The 23,512-nt window shown below is 43.9% G+C and overlaps 1 protein-coding gene across 1 annotated transcript in view; it reads right to left on the bottom strand.

The window, feature by feature from the left end:
- FDXR (ferredoxin reductase) overlaps positions 1 to 23,512 on the bottom strand; it is a 418,834-nt gene that overhangs the window by 324,612 nt on the left and 70,710 nt on the right. The window contains exons 4-5 of the mRNA XM_086930805.1: positions 21,786 to 21,908; positions 13,111 to 13,224 (exon numbers count right to left, since the gene is read on the bottom strand). Coding sequence (XP_086786931.1) covers positions 13,111 to 13,224; positions 21,786 to 21,908 — 237 coding nt within the window. The remainder of the gene's footprint in view (positions 1 to 13,110; positions 13,225 to 21,785; positions 21,909 to 23,512) is intronic.

The raw sequence follows: 23,512 nt of genomic DNA, 5'->3' as shown, positions 1-23,512 counted from the left end.
TTCAACCAGACAGATTCATTTGCAAAATAGTAGCTGCGCACATAAAGTTGAAAAAAATATATTGTACTGTTGGAAAAAAGAAACAAATCGCTACTGGAGGCTTTTAGGTGCAGTTCTGCATGTCAGTCATATCTTTTGTGGTGGGTGCAGTTTGTGTGCTGAATTACAGTACGCGGGGTGGGGAGAAATAAATCGATGCTGCTTTAGATGCACTCTAGGTGTTGGAAACGGATGATACTACAAACTCTTTTTCGGGCAGAGTCGACGTCTGGTGAGGCAGCGTTGAAGCAGAGCTTTTGATTACCTCTTGGCGCTCCTATGGAAGACTGGGAAGTACTACTAACTCCTGACCAGTGGCACAACTGTCTCTCAAACTGTTTCTGCAAGAGCAAGGCGGTCTTACCAGTTACAACAAGGTAACATATGGACGCGGGGCGATGTGATTTCGTTTTTCACGGACTAGAAATATCTGCAGAAAAAATGTAATAATTAGGCTACAACCAACCGCGCTCTGCCGCATATTGGTTATAGCTACAACTTCAGTCCCAATTTGTAATTATATTGTAATCACATCGCCCGTGTCCATATGTTACCATGTTGTAACTGGTAAGACCTCCTTTCTCTTGCAGAAACAGTTTGAGTTCCAACAACTCTGACAGCGCATTTCATTTATTTGGTTTTTGTTTGTGTCATTCTCACTTTTTAGGTCTGAAACTTTTTTGATCACTTATGGATTTACAAAATAGGTAAGATAGGAGCCAGCTTGGCGCTTTGAGGTGGTAAGCTTTTGAGTGTGGGAGTCAGAAGTAGTAAATATAGTTTTGTTTTCTTCTTTTTTCTAGTTGTTGGTGGTCCTGAGGAGAACCCCACGATTAAGTGGGTTCGAAACGCGTAGACCTCTTCGTTTTTTTGTTGTTATCAAACAAATGCATTGTGTTAGACAGTTAAGGCTGGTTGTTTAGTATAAAATAAGTGGGTGATAATTTATTAATTTTTTCTTGGTTATTATTGAGTTGTAGACAACCAAGCCTGTTTTAAATCTATTGCATTGTTTGTGGCGTTGGGTCCCTTGTTCGGTTCTATACAGAAGAACAAATATTTATTTATGGACTCCAAGGGACTGTTTTGAGCATGAGTGTGATCGTGCAGTATGAGTGAAGAATTGTGGGTTGAGGGTGTGAACAGTGTTTGAATGGATGTGGAACATTTTGTGTGATTTTTGGGTGTATATAGATCAATTTCTGAATATTTGTTTTCTTGTATTTTTGTATTAACCTATGGCGAGGTTTCACTTCTTTAAAAAAAGTGTGTAAAAAGAAAAAAGAAATAAACTTCGGAAGAAATAAACTTTATTGATTAACTTGGCACATTTGACTAGTGCCTTGCAAAGTCATTCTAATGGTTATCAGTATTGTCATTTGTGGTTGTTTTAGTTGTTCAAGGGCTCAGCCTTACTGTTTAGAGCCACACCCAGTGTAGTTCTAGTGTGTAGGCATGAATGCACCGTGAAAACGTGCAGAGAAAAAACAGCGAGTTAAGTAGCAAACAGTGAGCTAACTAACCTCTACCATACTGGCGTGGTCTGCGGCTCGCGCACTCCCTCGCGAAAGTGAAAGCGTGGGAGAGTGCGAGAACAGACGTGCGCATTCACCGCCCATGTCTGCTAAAGCGCGTGTTCACACCCATTGTCTGCAATGGGTTTTTAAGCTTGTGCGCATCTACTGTCCCACTTCGCAGCCTACACAGCGACAATAAGACTCGCTTCGCGAGCAGCACTATGCTATGCATCAAGAAAGCCAGACCTAAAAACCATTCTTTCTAAAAGATGGGTTATTAAATTCTGAGTTCAGGGATACCAGACTTCAATTTTCTATCTTGCTCCTATGGGAAGATATGCAGGTAAACATTATACAAAGCATTCCCCATTCTAAACTATGGGCAAGATAGCCGTTCAATAGTGAAAAACGGATTTGGCAATATTTCACTATCAGAGCATGTCACCCACACTAGTACATGCTCAACCTTTCACATACACTGCACCCTGCCCAGGGGGGAACCTTGGGCCTTCCAGAGGGGTGTCCAATGTGCACAGAAAGGGAAGGGTTAGGCCTGGCCAGTGGGGACACTGGCCAGGTCAGTATGGCTGTTAGCAACTGCGCACAGGCACTGCGGTGGCAGGACTGAGACAGTGTTTTAGGGCTACTCAAGTGGGTGGCACAATCAGTGCTGCAGGCACCACTAGTAGCATTTGAATCACCAGCCCTGGCACACTCAGTGCACTTTACTAGGGACCTACTGATGAAACAAATCTGCCAATCATGGATAACCAATCATAATAGCAATTTATACAGAGAGCATATGCACTTTAGCACTGATCAGCAGTGGAAAATTGCCCAGAGTCCTATTGCCAACAACCACAGGTCAGGAAAAACAATGGAGGAAGAAGCAACAATTTGGGGATAACCCTGCAAAAGCGCCATTTCAAACAGCGGCCATATAGGGAAACCTACCAAACCCAGACATTTCTGAAAACTAGACACCATGGGAGTCCAGCAAGGTATGGCTTGCGTGGGTTCCCCCAACATTTCCCTACCTAGAATCCCTTGCAAATCTCAAATTTAGCTGAAATAACATTTTTTTCTCAAATTTCGGTGTAGGAAAGTTCTGGAATCTGCATGGATCCACACATTTCCTACCACCTAGTGTTCCCCCAAATCTCCCGATAAAAATGGTAACTCACTTGTGTGGGTAGGCATTGTGGCTGGAACAGGGAATGGCCCAAATCATACTGTTGAGACTTCAAAATTACCTATAACAAAACAACCTGGTTTTGGGGGGGCACATGTTTTTTTTGCCCGGGCTCACCGCCATCTAGGGAAACCTACCAAACCCACACATTTCTGAAAACTAGACCCCCTGGGGAGTCCAATAAGGTATGGCTTGCGTGGATCCTCCAAAGGTTCCCTACCCAGAATCCCCTGTAAACCTCAAATTTAGCTGAAAAAACATTTTCCACGTATTTTGGGGTAAAATCACTGTGCCGGCCCAATTGTCCTACCTCACAGCATTCTACTTAGTGTCCCGAGTAAAATGATACCTCACTTGTGTCGGTTTTCTGTGCAGAATTGACTAAAAACTTTTTTGTTTGTTTTTAAACACGCTTAGAATTGTTGGTGCTACACCCTACATCCCTATGTTTTTGGCTTTTCCCAGTCGCAGGCCCTTGTCCCGCCCACGCAAGTGGGGCGTCATTTTACTCGGGAGACTGAGAGGAACACTGTGGGGTAGGACATTTGTGCCGGCACGGTGATTCCACCACAAAATATGTGGAAAATAATTTTTTTCGGCTTTTTGAACTTTACGGGGCATTCTGTGTAGGAAAACGTTGGGAGATCCACGCAAACCATACCTTGCTGGACTCCCCCGGGTGTCTAGTTTTCAGAAATGTTTGGGTTTGGTAGTTTCCAATGATGGCCGCCGAGCCCAGGGCCAAATGCCCAGGTGAGCCCACTTGCAAAATCAGGTTGTTTTGTGATAGGTCATTTTGATGTCTCCTCAAAACGTTTTGGGCCCTAGCCTGTCACGGGTACTTGACCCACCCACGCGAGTGAGGTACCATTTTTATCGGAAAGCCTGGGGGAACGCTGGGTGTTAGGAAATTTGTGGATCGACATAGATTCCAGAACATTCCCACACAGAAATTTGGGAAAAAGTGACTTTTTTCAGCTAAATTTGAAGTTTGGAGGGGATTCTGGGTAGGAAAACGTTGTGGGGACCCAAACAAGCCATACCTTGCTGGACTCCCCCAGGTGTCTAGTTTTCAGAAATGTGTGTGTTTGGTACTTTCCCAAGATGGCCGTCGAGCCCGGGGCCAAAAACCCAGGTGACACCCCTTGCATAACCAGTTTGTTTTGTCTGACTCTCGTTTTCTATCTCAGGACAGACTTGTTCTTAAACGACACTGGAACAAATTAAGACTGGAGGATTTTTACCATCTGCTCGAGGAGGTTCCTTTAGGTCCGCTCACCGAGGTCGATTGTAGATACGACTCCTTCTGTGAGTGGATATCTGGTGCCCTCGATTCTCTGATTCCTATGTGTTGGTCCAAGTGTCATCGGAAGGAGCCGAGTCCTTGGTATGACACTTCCTTGGCATCTCTTAAGAGGGCCTGTAGACAGGCCGAAAGATTATGGAGGAAGTCGTACGACCCAGATCTGAAGATATGTTATCTTGCCAAGGTCAAGATCTACCACGGGGCAGTGTGTCAAACTCGAGCTTCCTTTTATGCTCAACAGTTTCAGAATTCTGCCAATCCATCGAAACTTATTTTTAAAGTATTAAAGGACCTGATGGCGAAGAGAGCAACTGCAGTGGAAATATGCTCAGACTCACATTGTGAGGGTTTGGCCTCTTTCTTCCATGAAAAAGTGCAAGCCATCTATCACACTTTTCCAACGGGTTCCCTAATGCTAGAGCAGGTTGGTCGCACCTTAGGTGAGGGGGAATGTCTTTCTATCTTACACCCCTTATCTCTGGAGGTGTTTGACTCTCTTCAATCTGTATGTGAGACCGTTAGCTGCGGTCGTCAAGCGGTGGGGCCTGGCCATGGTCTCTTACGCAGATGACCGCAGCTGGCGGTCACACTGAGTGGGGACTCAGACCTGGAGGCTCCCAGGTTCTGTGATGGTCTGCGGGAAGTGGCTAACTGGATGAATTCCAACTGTCTCCAGTTAAACACCAAGAAGACCGAGATGATGGTGGTTGGTAAACAGGTGGCTTTGTGGGGTGACAAATGGTGGCCTTCGGAGTTGGGTGTGACTCCCCTCCCAGCGGCAGAGATGAAAAACCTGGGTGTGTGGCTTGATCCTTCTCTGAGTTTCATCTGTCATACCAAGAAGGTGGCGGCTTCTTGCTATGGCATCATCAGAGGACTTCGACCCATCCTCAAATTCTTTGATGCACCCACAAGACAGCTGGTGGTCCAAGCATCAGTGCTGTCCAGGCTGGACTATGCCAGCTCCCTACTGGCGGGGGTTAACCAGTCAGAATTTCTGCGGCTCCAGCGGGTTCAAAACGCTGCGGCCCGACTGGTGACAGGTCTGCCTAGGCGGTGCTCGGTGTCCAATGCCCTGCGCTCTCTCCACTGGCTCCCTGTACAGCAGAGGATTAGATTCAAGGTTCTCTGCATTGCATTTAAAATCCTAAAGGGTACTTCCCCACAAATCTTGGAGAAACTGCTTATCCCCTATGTCCCCTCTCGCACTCTTAGATCGCTAGGCCAGAACTTAGCAGTGGTCCCGCGTTTTAAGTTGAGCAGAATTGGTGGCCGCTCCTTTGGAGTCCTGGCAGCGAGCTGGTGGAATTCTCTTCCTCCACAAATCCGGGCCATCGATGAGCTCCTTCAGTTTAGACGGGCTATCAAGACCTTTTTATTTGTTTAGCTCCCTACCAAACCCACACATTTCTGAAAACTATAGACCCAGGGGAGTCCAGGGAGGTATGGCTTGCTTGGATCCCCAACGTTTCCCTACACAGAATCCCCAGCAAACCTCATATTTTGATGAAAAAATCTAATTTTTCTCAAATTTCTCTTTGGGTAAGATCTGGAATCTACGTCGATCCACAATTTTTCTACCACCCAGCCTTCCCCCAGGTCTCCCGATAAAACGGATACCTGACTCGCATGGGTGGGTAAAGTACCCGTGATAGACAAGGGCCCAAAACATATTGAAAATTACCTATCACAAAACAACCTGGTTTTACAGTGGAGGGGGTCACCTGGGTTTTTGTCCCCAAGCTCGACGGCCATCTTGGGAAACTACCAAACCCACAAACACATTTCTGAAAAGTAGACATCCGGGGGAGTCCAGCGAGGTACGGCTTGCGTGGATCCCTATCCAGAAAGGCCTGTAAACCTCAAATTTAGCTGATAAAAACAAATTTTCCACATATTTTTGGGTGGAATCACCGTGCACAAATGTCCTACCCCACAGCGTTCCTCTCAGTCTCCCGAGCTAAATGATACCTCACTTGTGTGGGTGGGGCAAGGGCCTGTGACTGGGAAGAGCCCAAAACATAGGGATTTAGGGTATAGCGCTGACAATTCTAAGCGCTGCATTTTCTTTAAAATATGTTTTTAGCCAGTTCTGCATTGGACACCCACACAAGTGAGGTATCATTTAACTCGGGACACTAAGGAGAATGCTGTGGGGTAGGATATTTGTGCAGGTATGGTGATTCCACCCAAAATATGTGGAAAATGTGGGTTTTTCAACTACATTTGAGGTTTGCAGGGGATTCTGGGTAGGGAAACGTTGCGGGATCCACACAAGCCGTACCTCATTGGACTACCCAGGGTGCATAATTTTCAGAAATGTGTGGGTCTGGCGGGTTTCCCTACATGGCGGTGAGCCCGAGGCCAAAAGCCCAGGTGCCCTCCCACCCCAAAAACCAGGTCGTTTTGTTATAGGTAATGTTGAAGTCTTCACAGTATGATTTGGGCCATTTCCTGTTACAGTCACTATGCCTACCCACACATGTGGGGTACCATTTTTATCGGGAGACCTGGGGAAATGCTGGGTAGTAGGAAATTTGTGTCAGACCAGTGATCCTACAACTTTATCACACAGAAATGTGAGAAAATTTTTATTTGTTCAACAAAATTTGAGGTTTGCAGGGGATTCTGATTAAGGAAATGTTGGGGTACCCACGCAAGCCATACCCCCGGGTGTCTAGTTTTTGCAAATGCATGGATTTGGTAGGTTTCCCTAGTTGGCCGCCGAGCCCGGGCCAAAAACTCACCGGACCCCCCTTGCAAAACCAGGTTGGATTGTGAGAGGTAATTTTGATGTTGCCTCAATATGTTTTGGGCCCTTGCCTGTCTCAAGTACTTGACCCACCCACACAAGTGAGGTACCATTTTTCTCAGAAGACTTTTGGGTGGATGGAATTTTTTGGATCCACACAGAATCCAGAACTTTCCACCACAGAAGTGTGAGGAAAACGTGTTTTGTTTGACAATTTTTTAGGTTTGCAAGGGATTCTGGGTAACAGAACCTGGTGAGAGCCAGTTAAGTCACCCCAACCTGGATTCTCCTGGGTACCCTGTTTTCAAAAAAGTATTGGTTTCCCTAGGTGCCAGCAGAGCTAGGGTTCAAAATCTACAGCTAGGAACTTTGCAAAAAAAGGGTCGGTTTTCACTGTGAAAATGTGGTGGGTCCACATTGCGTTTTGGGCCGTGTCCTGTCGCTGGTATTAGGTCTACCCACACAAGTGAGGTACCATTTTTCTCTGAAGACTTTGGCAAATGCAGGGTGGGTGGAATTTTGTGGATCTACGCAGATTCCAGAACTTTCCACCACAGAAATGTGAGGAAAATGTATTTTTTTTAAAACCAATATTTTAGGTTTGCAAGGGATTCTGGGTAACAGAACATGGTGAGAGCCAGTCAAGTCACCCCATCCTGGATTCCCCTGGGTGTCTAGTTTTCAGAAATGTATAGGTTTGCTAGGTTTCCCTAGGTGACAGCAGAGCTAGGACCCAAATTCCACAGGTAGGCACATTCCGAAAAAAAGTGAGCGCCTAGTGGGCTTTCTGCCGCCCTGGGGAGCGGGGAAATCGGGGTATTGCCCGGATATGCCCCTGAGGGGGGCAGAAAGACTGTAGCTATTCTTTTGGGGAGTCAGGGCTATTGGGATGCCCATTCTGGTCAACCCCGACCCCGGCGTATAAAAAAAGGCTGCAAAAACAACAGGTGATGGACCGAATGAGGATCAATGTCACACATTCAACCCAGTCAAAGGATCTGGGTCCTAATCCATCGTTTTTTTGCACTCCACACCACCCTGGGTTAGACAATGGCGATATGCAAATCAGCTCTGACCCTGTGCCCCATGGGAACAGTCCAGTCCGAACTACAAAAGCCATGTCCTTCCCAGAACGGAATCAAGCATCCGAGGACCGGACCGGTTTCGAGGTAACACCTCTCATCAGCCCGGCTAGCTTGACTCCAGTGGTGTGGAGTGCCTGGGACCCACGTCTGGGCATCCCCAGTACACTTATAGCGAGTTTGCAAAAACAACAGGTGATGGACCGAATGAGGATCAATGTCACACATTCAACCCAGTCAAAAAACGATGGATTTGGGCCCAGATCCTTGGACTGGGTTGAGTGTGTGATATTGATCCACATTCGGTCCATCACCTGTTGTGTTTGCATATTCCGCCCTAATTGCGCTGGGGATGCCCAGACGTGGGTCCCAGGCACTCCACACCACTGGAGTCAAGCTAGCCGGGCTGATGAGAGGTGTTACCTCGAAACCGGTCCGGTCCTCGTATGCTTGATTCCGTTCTGGGAAGGACATGGCTTTTGTAGTTCGGACTGGACTGTTCCCATGGGGCACAGGGTCAGAGCTGATTTGCATATCGCCATTGTCTAACCCAGGGTGGTGTGGAGTGCAAAAAAACGATGGATTTGGGCCCAGATCCTTGGACTGGGTTGAGTGTGTGATATTGATCCACATTCGGTCCATCACCTGTTGTGTTTGTATAAAAAAAGGCAGCATAATCGCTGGTGCATTGTGGGATCTGGGGCTACTGCCCCCATCTGCCTCCTGGAAGGGGCAGAAAGACTGTGGCATATTTTTTGGGGTGGGTGGGGGCATTGGCATGCCCATTCTTGGCAGCCCCCACCCCGAACTTTAAAGAAAAGAAATCCCTGGTGGCTAGTGGGCGTTCTGCCCCCCCCTGGGGATGCAGTTAAGGCACTATTGCCGCATCTGCCTCCCAGGGGGGCAGAAACCCTGTAGCATTTGTTTTTTTAGGGGTGGGGGCATTGACATGCCCATTCTGGGCAGCCTCCATCCGTACCTATATATATAAAAAAAATGCCTGGCACTTAGTGGGTTTCTAACCCCTCCCCCTCCCCTCCCCTCGCCCCCCCCCCCCCTCACCCCCCCAGCAAGACAGATCAGGGGCTATTGCCCCCATATGCCTCCTGGGAGGGGCTGAAAGTCTTTTGTTTTCTTTGGGGGGTAGGGTAAAGTAAACACTAATTAAATTAAATGTGGGAAAACTACAAACAAAAAAATTCATAAAAGATGGAAACTGCAAATATGGAACAGAGAGCCAGGCATCTCCACTAAAATGGCATACAAGTGCCTACAAGGGAACGGAATTAGCACGGAGATCAAAGTGTCCCAACCGGATGTTAGAGGTTAGTCAGCAATCCCTTCCATTCCCTAGCAGGTCACATAAAAACGGCATTGCAGCTGCCCTTAACTCACCGATTCTCAGCCCCCTCCCCACTCCAGAGATAGTTTAAAAAAACAGGAACACGTCATAACGGGCTCACTGGTTACTAATAAAACAGGCTGCCGGAAGGGCTTGTTTCGATTCACTGGATGGTCATTGTAAAGTGCCCCACGCCACTAACTGCACTTCTAGGCGCTGGAGTGCATCTGTATAGTTATTGTTTTGTTGTTTAGAAAACACAAGTGCACAGTACATAGGCAAGAGCATGGTTTATGTTGCAGGATTACAGGTCAAAAGCAAATGATCAGTAAAAGGGTTATTGCAAGATAAAAGAAACAAAGGTATTTTCAACAGAGAGCAACTGACCTTTGAGATGTAGGTTTGGTAAATGTTGATTCCAGCACCCAAGTAAATTCACATTGGTCAGATTTTGAAAACAGCAACCTACCAGGGGTACCAAAGGGGCACTTTGCAAGTGCAGGGTATCTAAGCCCGTACCAACCATAATAATAACAGTGGAACAAAAGAATACAGTACTATTACATAACACTTTAAGGCTGTCATTTCTAACAACTGCAAGAATTGATTACTGTTACACAAATTAAAAGGATTAATGTTATCAACCTCAGAACGTCCAAAGGCCGAGTTAGCCTCAACAGGATCCAGCCAAATGACCCAGTGATAACAGTATAGTCGCCTAATAAGCTGGCTTACCACTTTTTTGCAATGGCCTTGACATCTAGGTGGTCGTTGTAAATATGGATGGATGGAGGGATGGATCGATGGATTGTAAAGTGCACAACTACTACTAGAGTGTCCGGGAACCGGGCAAATTCACTGACTGTAAGGAAAGTATGGTCAGACTATTCCATGTTTATGTCAAACCGGATAGATACAGCAGTGACCCACAAAACAGCATGTAGTAGGAAGAGGGACTAGATTTAATAAATGATTCCTGAATTTGAATCTGCGCAAGCAATCATTTTGGCATTTTGATGACTGTTTGTCGTGATGAGTGTAGTGAGTCAGATAGCTCAGTAGGGTAGTGCCAGTAGCAGGCATGTGTGTGTAACATGCAAGACACAAGCATGGATTGCACTGAGGCAGATGGTACCTTCTGTGCTTGAGAGGTGAACAAATTAAGTATCATGACTTTGCTAGGTAATTTGGGCCGCACTCGTTAAGCGGAATTGAAACATTTCATATTGTGTTTTGCGCTCTATTAAATGGTCAATTTAATTTGGGATGCCTTGTTCATGTATACCCGTGGTTACACAAGAGCGCTTGGGTGCTGCATCTGCCGCAGGAACGATTCCCATCCGGCCATGCAATGCTGAAACGCATTGCTGAGACCAATATGCCTTGCCAATGCTTGGTTCTTATTGGGGGGGGGGGGGGGGGGGGGTTGCTGAAGGGCAGAGCGCTGGCGAGGAGTAAAGGCCCATTGGACCATTCAAGCGGTGTGTCGTGGCATACAGTGAAGGACGCAGACCAGCAACTCCTACATCGTAGCAGAAAGGAGAGAGTCTGTCTGCCTTTCTCCCGGACTCCTAGAATCTAGGGCCCCAAATGGGACACTCTCAAGACTTGTGCTTCTCCAGGGTCAAGTGATATGCATTTATTGCGGTTGTTAGATGGCGCCTAAGTTCTACATTTAGAAGAAATAAGAATATTCAAAGCATTTAGAGAGTTTCACCAGTGGTAATAAAGGGAAAATTAGTATCGCATTGCTCCACAATGGTTTCTGGCAACTAAGAGTATTGTTAAAAATAATGAGCATTAAAACTAAAGGGGGATATTTGTGTAGTGTGAGTAAAGAAGCATGCCATATAGCTCAGTGCTCACAACTATAGTGTTTGAAACAAAAGCAAAAGAGGAATAGATATTTAGCATTGCACAGAGAGCATAAGATGTGAAGGAAAACAAAGATGTGCCACATGATTCCCAGGAATGAGAGTAACAGGAGTGTGACTCTCTATTAGCTGGAAGCCTTAAGAGAGTGTTGGGGCAACGATAGACAACACAATATGCAATGCAGTCTCAGAGGCTATGGAACTCATTAAGAAGACATTGGAAAAGCTAAGTATGTGCATTAACGACAGAAGAGGCAAGGAACCCTGGTTAGATCCAAGAAGTAAGAAGTCCATTAAGAATGACCGATGAAATTGGCTTGATCCTCATGACACTAAGCAAACCAAAGGGTCCTTTGATGAAAATCAGAGGTAGTCGCTTTAGAGAGCGTGAGAAGTCAGACGTTTGAGAGACAGAGAGACGCCAGTAGGCCCATCTGCAGAAAATGATGCTTCTGATGATCTACAAGGTCTCAGAACTGTGATGAGTTTCTCATTTGGGGTCGCAGTTGGTGACATTCAGGCACAGGTGCAGACAGGTTGCCATTTGAGGAGACTGGTGAGACATACAAGGGCCAAGATGGGACCTCTTCAGGAGCAGGTACAGACATGGAGTTGGGGAGCATCGGGGGAGTTCTTGCATCTTCCTGAGGCATTTGACTTGATTGATCCTGGGGTCTTGTTATGAAGACCCACTGGTCTGACCTAGCTGATCATTTGACAGTTGGTGAATCCACCTCAGGCCTAGTCTAGTCCCCTATCTTGTTCCCCACGTTTCGTTTCAACCTCTGTAACTTTTCAAGTTCATCTAGTGGGGAACTTTTTCTGTGTCATGATCTCCCAGGTCACACAGTACTCAAAGGACACTCTCTAGAGAATATCAGGCACCTGCCAGCTGCCTATAAACTATCATAGACTAGATGCATATTTCTCACAAACATTTAGGCTGCAAAAGAAAATTCTCCTACTGGTCTGCGTCTATGCCTTCTAAGTACCAGTCCAACAACACATTGGTTGTCAATGGCATTACTCCTACATTCATGCCGCCTGAAAATCAAATGACTTGGATTTATTTGAACCAAGATCTCAAATCTTTAGTGGCTTTGCAATAGTCAACTTCATTTGTTGAAAAAAGTAACAGTATTACATTGTGTCTGAGTATCTGAGAATAACTGTCCAGACACTTGGCAACTCACGCCTCACCCAAGTCATACGTCATTCATTTAAACGTTGTGCTACATTCAGCAGACACACCGGTTAAAAGAACTTGCATGTATGACCACATAATAACTCCCTTTCCTCTCCACTACCGCCATCATCATCGTAAGACAGGAAAAGTCGTAAGCAGGCAACTTAGCCCATATGGCAATACCACTTGTCTCGCCAGAATAACCTGTCTCATAGAATAATCATCTCTAGAGGGCAACACTCAAAATATACTTTGGTTAAAGATGATAATTTTTCACTTAAAAGAAAATCTTACCTGAATCATTCACAGGGCTGCAGCGCTAGAGCAGTATGGAGTTCATTTCTTGTGAATCTGCCTGCTACCTACCATCCCTATTTCCACTTTAGGTGTCAATTGTAGGACCATCTGTTTTCTTACAATTTGCCTGGCTAATGCGGCGTATATAAATGTGATTTATAATTATTCTGTGCACATCATTTTCCCTCTTTAGACTTTTGCAGTTGTGGAAACCACTTGAACGCTGTGGCTTAGTGGGCACTGAATAAATAGGTTTAATAAAACAAGTGTCCATCACACCGCTGGTGAAAATTCAACCTTAAAGAATTCCTTACTGCTGTGGAAATTCACATGTAGAGACTACTCAACCATATTCCTAGACGAAAACAGATCAATGCTTTGTAAGTTTGTGCGCAGATGCAATAAAGGGAACTAGCTACATTCCTGAGTGAAGACAAGTGCTACATGCTCGGTATCAGGATGATCAGTTAGTCCATGGCTCAATTGCAGACACATCTATGCAGAGAATAGGAAAAGAACTCACGGATTGGTTCTCCGGTAGGCCATTGTACCACCCAACGAACGAGCGAGCCGAATACACCCCAGGAAGGTCCTCTCCAGGAATCCCAAGGAGTCGGTTATCCTCTGCACCATAGCTCTGTTAGAAGGCACAAAATCACATAGCTGTCACTGATGAGACACCATCACAACGCAGAAACCACCACTTTTTACTGAAAAAAGGGAGCTGTACAATTTAACATATACTTGTGACTGATGGCACTGCCCAAAAATGTATTACCCATTACCTAGCTGCTAGAAGCACTAATTGTTGATGAAGCAGCTACACAACAAATTCACTTTACTAAAGCTTGCAAGAAAGCGCAATGTGTTAAGAAGTCCATGCTGAGCCGTGCAAGCAATGTGAAGGCACAGATGCGATGCAACTCCTAGCAGAGCTGACTCAGTACTTCATCCTTGCGAATATGATACATTTGGTACAATGGGCTTCAGTTCAAATACTATGGCAATAAAAGCATAACTGCAGTAGTAACACTATATATACAGTTAGTGCAAATTCAGAGATGCAATACAGATTCAACGCACAACAAGTACAAGTTTCTGATTAGAATGTTGGGCTATGAAAGGAAGGTAACTCAAAGAGAGAAATAGAGAGAGAGGGAGAGGGAGGGGGAGAGGGTGGGGGAGAGGGAGAGGGAGAGAGAGAGAGAGACTGGGGAGGAAAGAGAGAGAAAGCGAGAGAGAGAGTGAGTGAGAGTGAGAGAGAGAGAGAACCATTAATTATTCAATGGTTACTCATTACAGTTGTACAACACCAACGTCAGACACACCTCACTGTCATGTCAAAGTCACAGGTAGCAAGTCCGAGGCATCAAAATATGACAGCACAACAAATAAATAATGCTCCCCCGTCTTACACAACTCTCCAAGAACCATTTAATACTTACAGATATTCAGGTAGGTGAAGTAACTTCAATGATTACTTGATCAGATAATCACACAGAAATGTATCACACATTTATCAAGATCCAGTTAATCAACAAAGTAATAACAGAAACCAGGAGTCAACCCAGGTAACACCACAAGAGCACTCAAGAAATCTTTGCATATACACCATGGTAAGACAGTACGACGGCAGAGGCGTGTCCATTGATCATTCAAATACATTGAAAAAATGCCTTTTGAGACACGCCGACGAGATAACCTGCCTGAACAAGTTCTAATAAATAACTCAGCATGGAGATTCCAGCTAGCTAAGTAGAGACGGGTCTCATGGGCATCAGTTCGTCAATTTAATCAAACCGGCATTCACGGAGGAAAAGGATCGGGCACGACTGCCGGGATATCGGCACCTGCCAGTCGTTTATGCGCGGACATCGTTCCTCTACGCCGCGGATCCAGCACTATCCAGGACCGCTGCCCTCTACGCATGGGTTACTCACCCGATAGCCATGCCCGATCCTTTTCCTCCGTGAATGCCGGTTTGATTAAATTGACGAACTGATGCCCATGAGACCCGTCTCTACTTTTGACAGATAACCAATTATAATTAAGAAAAAACCGAGTGAACCTTAGAGGTCACCCCAGCTGGCTGAACCCAGAGCATAAAGCGTCTACCTTTGTATACGTCGCCCCTCACTAAGGAGGCGCATCATTGTTTTTACCAGGCATAGTAATTTTGTACAGTCCTGATGATGATCCCATTGTACCCTTGAGCGCGGGATCGAAATGTCGACCTTTTACAGTAGTTATACAGTATAACCAATGTGTACCAATTTCTGTATGTACTACTCTGGCAAAACACTTGTAACACTGATTTAAAAGCGACCAGCTTGCTCAATTCTCTTTTGCCTGCGATATCTTCTTTCTTCACAACTATTCTCTATTCTTCACCTTCTTTGTTCTATAGTTAAGCACAGGATTGTGCTCTCAATTTTTTTTTTTTAAATGTTGCTTATACACTAATATTCAACTATAAATAAATTCCATGTCCGGCTGGACTTGGATAAATATATAGCAGCTCATCACGGCTTGTCTTGTTATCATTACTGTATATCTTTGAATTTGCTTTGGACCGTTGTTCTACTGTAATACCCTTTTCAGCATGCACATTTAAAGAATTCCTTGGCCGATGTACTGCCATTTTTTCTTTTTCATGCCTTCCAAAGTTTTTATCTCTCCTCTCATCCCTACTCTAGGAGGTTCGGAGGAAGAAACATATTTTCTAATTTTTCTTGACTAACTCCAGTATATTTAAAGTCCAACTGAAAACAAAATGTTCAATGTGTTTATGATCTTTTATATTTTCTTTTTTCCAGAATTGTATTGATGTTGCGAACAGATATTATGAATTATTGCAATTCAGAAGACTTAATAAACAGCTGTATTGACTGGAGAGACACATATTTATCCTGGCCATTGAATTAAGTGGCACAGCAGAACTTTAGTTTAACAGCTCTCTTGTTCAATGTTTGCATGTAGCCTCAACATGATCCACTGGTTCAGCCCAAGTTTTTCTTTCATATCTATGCAAACAATACACAGGTCACATTTCCTCAGTTCAAAGCAAAGACCTTGTAGGAACTTAAGTCGGGTTATTCAAATATTTCTGACAGTATTTAAGGTTAAAATTCCCCCGACATTAACTTATGATGCAGAAGTTTTGGATAGGAATTACTGGCTCTCTTTTGAAGGCCGGTTTTTCCATCAAATTTGGAATTTAAATTCCTTGGCTGCCCCACATGTTCTTCGTTTGGAATTCCATTTAGTTTCTTCTTATACTTCTTCTTTGAGGCGGTCCTGAGGTGGGAAAACTCCCTCTTTTGGAGGGATGAGGACACTCTAAGAGCCGTCTTGTAGTTGGAAATTTTTGTAAAATTAAAAGATAAATCAGTTTTTTTAGATCATTCTCCCATGCAAACCATTTATTTGGGCTCAATTTAAATTGTAATTTACCCATGCCAAAGCCTGTATTGAAGTCATTTCTAAAGAAGTCAGGAAGCACTATTAGTACAGCAAGAGATATAGCTTTAAGTCACCTTAAAGTCCGCAATGAGGTAATCTGTGTGAGTATGACGGGGAGTAGACCCCAGCCCTATCTCTCATGAAATGTCCCACATGGAATCAGAAGGCTAATACTTCTTTTAAGAACTAACCTGTTGCCCCTGAGAGACGTAACTGGCATTTGGGAAAAAACTCCTAGAGAGGAGAGAATTTGTGAACTGTATTGTTCCCAAATACAGGATCTCAATCATGTGCTATTTGTGTGACCAGAACTTCTAAGGGCAAGGCAAATGTTTTTGAGACCCTCTTTTATCAAATGTAATATTCGTTCTGCTGAGGAGGCCCGATCTTTTGTGTTGCCCCCTCCAAATGAAATGATCTGCCATAGAATATTTCAATTTTTTGAAACATTCCTGGCTATTTATTCGAATTTCTGTTTTTAGTTTAGTTGGTATGTATAATGTTATGCTGATTACTTAAAGTAGAATTTTGTATTTGTTATAAAGCATGTTTCTTTAATTGTATTGGTGTATTTTTGTGGACCTCCGTTGGAGTTCCGTAACAAATAAACTAATTGATTGATTGATTGATGCAGCCTCAACATGATCCACTGGTTCAGCCCAAGTTTTTCTTTCATATCTATGCGAACAATACACAGGTCACATTTCCTCAGTTCAAAGCAAAGACCTTGTAGGAACTTAAGTCGGGTTATTCAAATATTTCTGACTAAAAATAAATGGATGTATGAAAACTGGTTAAGCCTCAATTCAGCAAAAAAGGATTAATACGGGTCGATACAGACTACATATTTGGGAATGCAAAATAACGTAAATTGCATTATTATCAGGGACCAAGTTAAAATGTAAAGTGCGAAATTTAATTATTTAAATGGATGGCCGGACCAAGACTATGTAACAGCGTCTAACTAGCCTGTGAACGGGTTAGTCAGTCTTATGTGAGCAGAATAGAGCTAGACTAGCATGCACTATACTGAGAGCTAAACTGGACAACTGCAATGCACTTGTTGCCGTAACTACCTGAAAATACACATCAAAGTTGGCTGCAGTCTAGAACGGAGGAGATAATGTTTCTTTCCAAGACCAAATATGTAAAGTTTGAAGACTTTGCAGCAGAACCCATTGGAATATTTTAAATCCTCGCTGACGCTCATAAGACGAGCTTCCGAAAGGGCTCACTACATTAAACATTATAATATACTAAATATGCCCAACCAGAATAAGTCCATCTGCTCAATCAGAAAAAGGAAATTGCATCCACTCCAGGGAGTCGTTGCCCGCTCATGAAAGAGCTGTATGGACTCAACTCCGTCATTACTTATAATGCAGGAATTAAAACCCTCTCTTCTGGCATGTTCTTCTGTTGTGAGTGCTACCCGATAATGCAGTGAGCATTTAGGGTCAGATTACAAGTTTGGCGGTCCATAGATCCGTTGCACCAGTGGTACGACCGATATTAAGACTTTGGAGGACCGACCGGTTTGGGACCACCGCAACCATCAGGGATACAAGATTCCCAGTGGTGGCACGGCTGTGTGAAGGTATGCTTGGCACGGCTGCTGCAGCCCCACCAAGCATATTACGAGTTTCCTCACTGCCAGCGGCTTCAATGTGGTTTTCATGTCATGAAACTGATGGTGGTGAAGAAACTAAGGGGCCCTACAGGTGATTGGGATGCATGCAGGGAGGCACACAGTGTGCCCTCATGTGTGCATGTATACCCAGTTCCTGTACAGCCTGGGTTTAAGAGTACATACTGTGCAGAAACTTGCTTTGGTGTTCCCATTGTGGTGACTGCCCACCAGACAACGAGATAGCTCGTAAACTTGCGGGAGGGCAGAGATCGAGTTTGGCTTTGCAGGAGAAGGGTGGTGGCATGCCGCCCAGCTCCTGCACTGCCAAATTCATAATCAGGCCCTTAGTTGCCACTGGGAAGTGGGGTGGTGGGATGGTGGGGTGCCGGCCAGCTCCTGCACCACCAAACTCATGCTACAGACAATGGACAACACTCTATGGCTCCTCAACAAGGAAGACTCCTCCAAAATCATACTCTTCGACCTTTCTGTGGTGTGTGACACAGTGAATTTAACAACAACAAGGGGCCCCAATTTAGTCAGCAGGGACCTCGGGGAGCATACTTTTTTCAAACAACATTGGTCCCAAGCATAGGATAATTTCAAAACAAAATAAAATATAGACAGAGTCAATCTATATTTAGAGAGACATGTCCAGCCGGACAGCGGTCTTTCCGAGATTTTACTCAAAATTCATGTATTTAAATCACACAGAGTACCTCCCAACGGTCAGCCAGTGTGGAACACAGGCCTGTGCCCAGCACTTACAGACCGGGTACATAGGGTTGATGTAGACAGCAAAGAAGGGCTTTATAAGGCAAAGCAAGTTACTCTACCAACAATACAATTGTACAGAGTATCACAACTAAGCACTTTACAACACATAGTAATCACAGTTTAGTTTCAATGCTAGAAAAGTCGACGGCGTTTCGGACCCTTAGTAAGTCACAGGGTCCATCATCAGGACAATTACAATGAAAAGCCTTAAAGTGATTTAGCCTCTAAATGCCGGGGTAAAAACCTCGAAGGGTAGAGGTCGGATGAGTGGTATAATTGAGCATACAGCGTCCACCCACAATCGGGTGGCGCGAACCGCGTTACTAAGTTGTAATCGTCGGAGGCCAGGGCACCGGGTAGTCGGTAGAGATTCTCACTCCTGGCGTCACCCTGTGACTTACTAAGGGTCCGAAACGCCGTCGACTTTTCTAGCACTGAAACTAAACTGTGATTACTATGTGTTGTAAAGTGCTTAGTTGTGATACTCTGTACAATTGTATTGTTGGTAGAGTAACTTGCTTTGCCTTATAAAGCTATCTTTGCTGTCTACATCAACCCTATGTACCCGGTCTGTAAGTGCTGGGTACAGGCCTGTGTTCCACACTGGCTGACCGTTGGAAGGTACTCTGTGTGATTTAAATACATGAATTTTGAGTAAAATCTCGGAAAGACCACTGTCCGGCTGGACATGTCTCTCTAAGTGTGACACAGTGAGTCACAACATCCTACTCAGCAATCCCAAAGAGGCAAAGAGGTCTGTTCGTCTTCTGTTGTTACTTATTGACTGAATAAAGTCTCCTGTTGCTTCTCTGTGGTTTAATCCAAGTGATACTGTCTTGTTTATGAATGAATAAATAATGTTGAAAGGATGAAATTGATAATGCGAACAACGGAAAGCATCAAAAAGCAATTCTCCAAAAATTCCCCAGGGAGAAAAAATGAGGTTAGACGAGAAGATGATTGTAACTCATAAAGGAACTGCATTGCATAATGAAAATGTCCTCAGTAAATAACCGAGTTGGGCTCACATTGTTCCCATTACCTTTAAGCACCTCTACTTTTTTTTTTACATTCTAAACACGACTGATTCGCTAAAAAAAAACGGTATGGCCGAGGGAGTAGGATGCAAATATGTATGATGACTGAACAGAGATGCTTACAAGTGGAGGCTGCAGAACTGCTTTGAATATACAATCAATTCATATGATTCCACATAAGGAACAGGATTAGCAATCAACCAATAATAACTGGCTGGCACACAATATTATGGTCAGCTATACCTAATCTTCCACACTAAAATATGTATCTGTAGTACTCCAGGAACAACAAATTAGTTCAATACTCTGACGACGAAGGACAGAAAAGAGGTTAATGATGGTCACCAGTAAGTAAGCAGAGCATTACTACTTAGCCCATCTTTCTTAGCTAAGTGATTACTTCACAAGGAGGTACTGAAAAAGTATATATATATATATCTCAGCCCAAGTCACAGAGATAAAATGGGTGGTGCTGGTCCAAAAGGAGAGATTAGAAACCCCTACAACTATCTGCAAAATAAAAAAAAGTACCTGGAGCACAGATAAATAATATGAGTTGCATTGGATGACATTATTTGATAATGTGGGAAGCTTAGTTTAGAACCTAGGCCTCCTACTTGCTAAATCAACAATACAGGCACTGTTCCACATCCCCTTTCTTTTTGGGAGTAAAGTCCGTCAAAAGAGGACATTCTTCTCTACTCACTCAGAGGTTTCCATTTCTAACTATTTAGCAAGAGCCAGCAGGAATATGCCCAAGAGCCAAGTAGGCCTCACAAGACAGATGTTTGAACAAAAGAAGGAAAACACAGAATTTCATACATGGAAAAGTTATTCCCATTGTGTACTGATATATTTTCTCCTGGGAAAATCCCTAACCCAAGTGAGCGCACAGAAAGTTTCCCTGGGCTGGATTGGTTTGTCTGAGTCAGAACAATTCAATGTCAAGAACAAATGCATGGAGGTCCGGCCTTAGACATGTGGGTAGGTTACACAGATTTAAATTAAATGCCACATACCAAAACACTAAACAGGAAAAGAGAGCCACCAGTCAGAAAAAAGGAAACAAGAAAACTCGAAACTAAGTTCTTATGGAAAGAATTAGGAAATGAGAATGAAACAAATAAATTAACTTGAGAGGAAAAGTGGTTACCAACAGAGGAAAGAGATTGGAACAAGACATCAAATTAACCTCATAGATGCTATTAAACATTCCTCCCCAGTGCTGCCTGTCCATTGGAACTAGTGCTGAATGGACGTCCAATGGTCGTGCGCAGCACTGGGGAGGTAGTGCTGCCGTCGGCCAATGCACCGAGGCAGCACTTAAGGGGTTAAACGCTATAATGTGCACTAAAAATAAAGACACTAAACCTTTAGCGCACAGGTCTCCAACCTTTTCTGTTAGGAGCTACTTATGTTGAATGAAAATCATCCAGAGCTACTGATATAATTAGTGTTATAATAGTGACCACATCAGGCACAATTACATTAGTGGCCGCTATATGCAAGATTACCAGCAGTGATCGCCTCAGTTCATCAAGCTTGATTGTCAGTAGAGATGTAAAAAAAAAAAAAGCTTTAACAATGTGGAATGGCTCTACATGGATAATACAAGACAGCCATGGTTGCAGTGCCCTAGCACCAATTTATCACTGAAGTGTCAACTTTGAATATATTTAAATTGAAATTCAACCATTTTTCCCCAAACATTAGCTTATAAATTCGCTCTAAGAATGCCTAAAGGAGAGCTATTTACAGGTAGCTGGAGAACTACCAGCAGCTCACGAGCTACTCAATGGGGCTGCCTGCTTTAGAGAAAAATCCACAATTTTCAGTGTTCATTCAGTGGAAGCATGAGTGTGGGAAAGTTTCCATGCAAAAGACTTTCATAAAGAATCCAATAAATTGTGATGTGTAGCCAGCTCTCTTGGTAATGGAATAAGAAAGACCTGCCATCAGTTCTCCTCATAATCCCCTCCTTGCTTCCTTCCACAAAGCTCAATGTCCTCTTTAAATAAACCGCATCTCATATAGCACGTGCTGATGTGGTTTTTACCTCTCAGTACCACTAAAAGTAACTAAATATCCCCCAATTCAATAGTACTCAATTTATAGACCCCCCACACAGCTTGCAATGTTTAGGAAATTAATACAGAAACAGACCAAAATACTAGCACCGCGTTTTATGCACCAACATAGAAAACCATATCTTGAGATTTAGGCCCTCCATGAGTTGTGGTGAATTGTTTCGGTTGTCCCTCTCCTTACATAGTGCTGACCACCCACACTCACCAGAACTACTGCATGGTATGCTTGCTTCAACTCCTCCACCGTCACATCCCGACCAATGACCACGTTGCCAAAAAAGGCACATCGATCCGACTGCGCTGTCTGAGTAAAGCTGTTTATGACATTCTGGTGAAGAAAGAAAAGACAAGCAATGAAATAGGTATTCCTCGAACCTGGGTATTGTGAAACATTGCCCGTTCATTATGCATTCTCTTCACATATAGGCTTACTCTAGACATCTTCTATTAGATATCCCTGCCATTCACACATTTAAAGCTGCCCATACAATACTGTGTTCATTCACCAGAAGTCCTTGGATACTTGGTGAAAAGACCAATAGCCATGCCGGTTGGTTTTGTTTTCAGTTTTTGTTGGTGCTCCGGCATGAACTGCATTTGCAAGATGTTTCTGGCTTTCCGTCCCTAACACGCTTTTCCAAACATTAATGTAGATTGCAGAATTCCATGCTAAAAAAAAAAACTTTTTCAGAAATGTATGACTAAAACCAGTTACGAGAGCCCTGCTAATGGAACCTATCTGCACAACTAAGTCAGAAGATGCACAATTAGGTTTGTGAATCGGGTCACACACTCTCTGAATAGCTTTCCTATTCTCGATACTAAGGCTTTCCTCGCTGCATGTCCATCATCAGCTAAAGTCATCTCTAGTCTCATCACTTCCAAGTGTGTGCATGGTGCTCAAACCCTGGCAAGCACCTGCCTTGCAACTAGTAGAGATCTGGCAGATATGCACTCTAATCAGTTCAGCTCATAAGGTTCTCCTGACTTTAATTGCTTAAATTAAAAATAGAGGCTCTACTTTTGTATCTCCTTCGCGAGTTGTTAGGGTATCTTTTTCAAAAGTACATCTATTAAAATGCAACATATCTCCCGTGAACAGGTTGCAGTGATAAGGTTAGAGGCGTGTAGAGAGATAGGACAATAGAGCTTGCTCACTGAATGATTTCAGTTTGTAAAATTGCCCACGTCTCGTGTTACCAATGATCAGCTGGATGGTGTCTTGTAAGCATGGATGGTTCAAAGAGTTTTGTTCGTCTACTCGAAGTGAAATTTTGATGGCCATAAATCCACTTCTGTGACTACACCTCAGGCTCTCCACTCAATGCTGCATAAAAACATCTAAGAGCATTACTAGCAGCGCATTTCTATGTTTAGAGAAATAATATTGTGGGAGTGCAAAAATATTTTATTTTCTACTTTTATGCAGTAAAGTATCACACAATAGCATTTTGCGATTTTGCATTAACGTAAATTGATAGCAACTATTTTTGATACAGTAGTTATGAATCCCATTGAGTTCGTAGTGATTACGATTACAATTCATGCCCCTTCAGACAACTGAGTTTATGGTGGAAGATCCTCATATGTGTGGACTGCCATGATATTGGCTGTCCTATCAGGCGGCATTGGTGATCCATGGGGATAACTAGGTTTAAGGGAGGGAGGTTATGATAAGTTAAGTTGGAGAGCAAGACGTGCAGGTGTAATCTGTCTGTCCTTGCACCCTTCACTTTTTCTGAATGAACAGTAAATCTGCTGCAAGAATAAAGTATTCTCAACAACACAGTATCTGCATTGTGCCAATCTAGGCGATGGTTTTGTTGGCCAAGGCCTTGTTATCCTTGAGAGTATCGGGTGAAACTGGTCCGGATTGCTAGTGTTCCGGTTCAGGGAGGACCTGGCCTGGCAGTTTGGATTAGACTGCTCCTA

The sequence above is a fragment of the Lissotriton vulgaris genome, chromosome 7, assembly GCF_964263255.1.
Source record: "Lissotriton vulgaris chromosome 7, aLisVul1.2, whole genome shotgun sequence".
Taxonomy (NCBI): domain Eukaryota; kingdom Metazoa; phylum Chordata; class Amphibia; order Caudata; family Salamandridae; genus Lissotriton; species Lissotriton vulgaris.
Note: the sequence above shows the minus strand (reverse complement) of the source record. Positions and strands in the feature narration are given on the sequence as shown.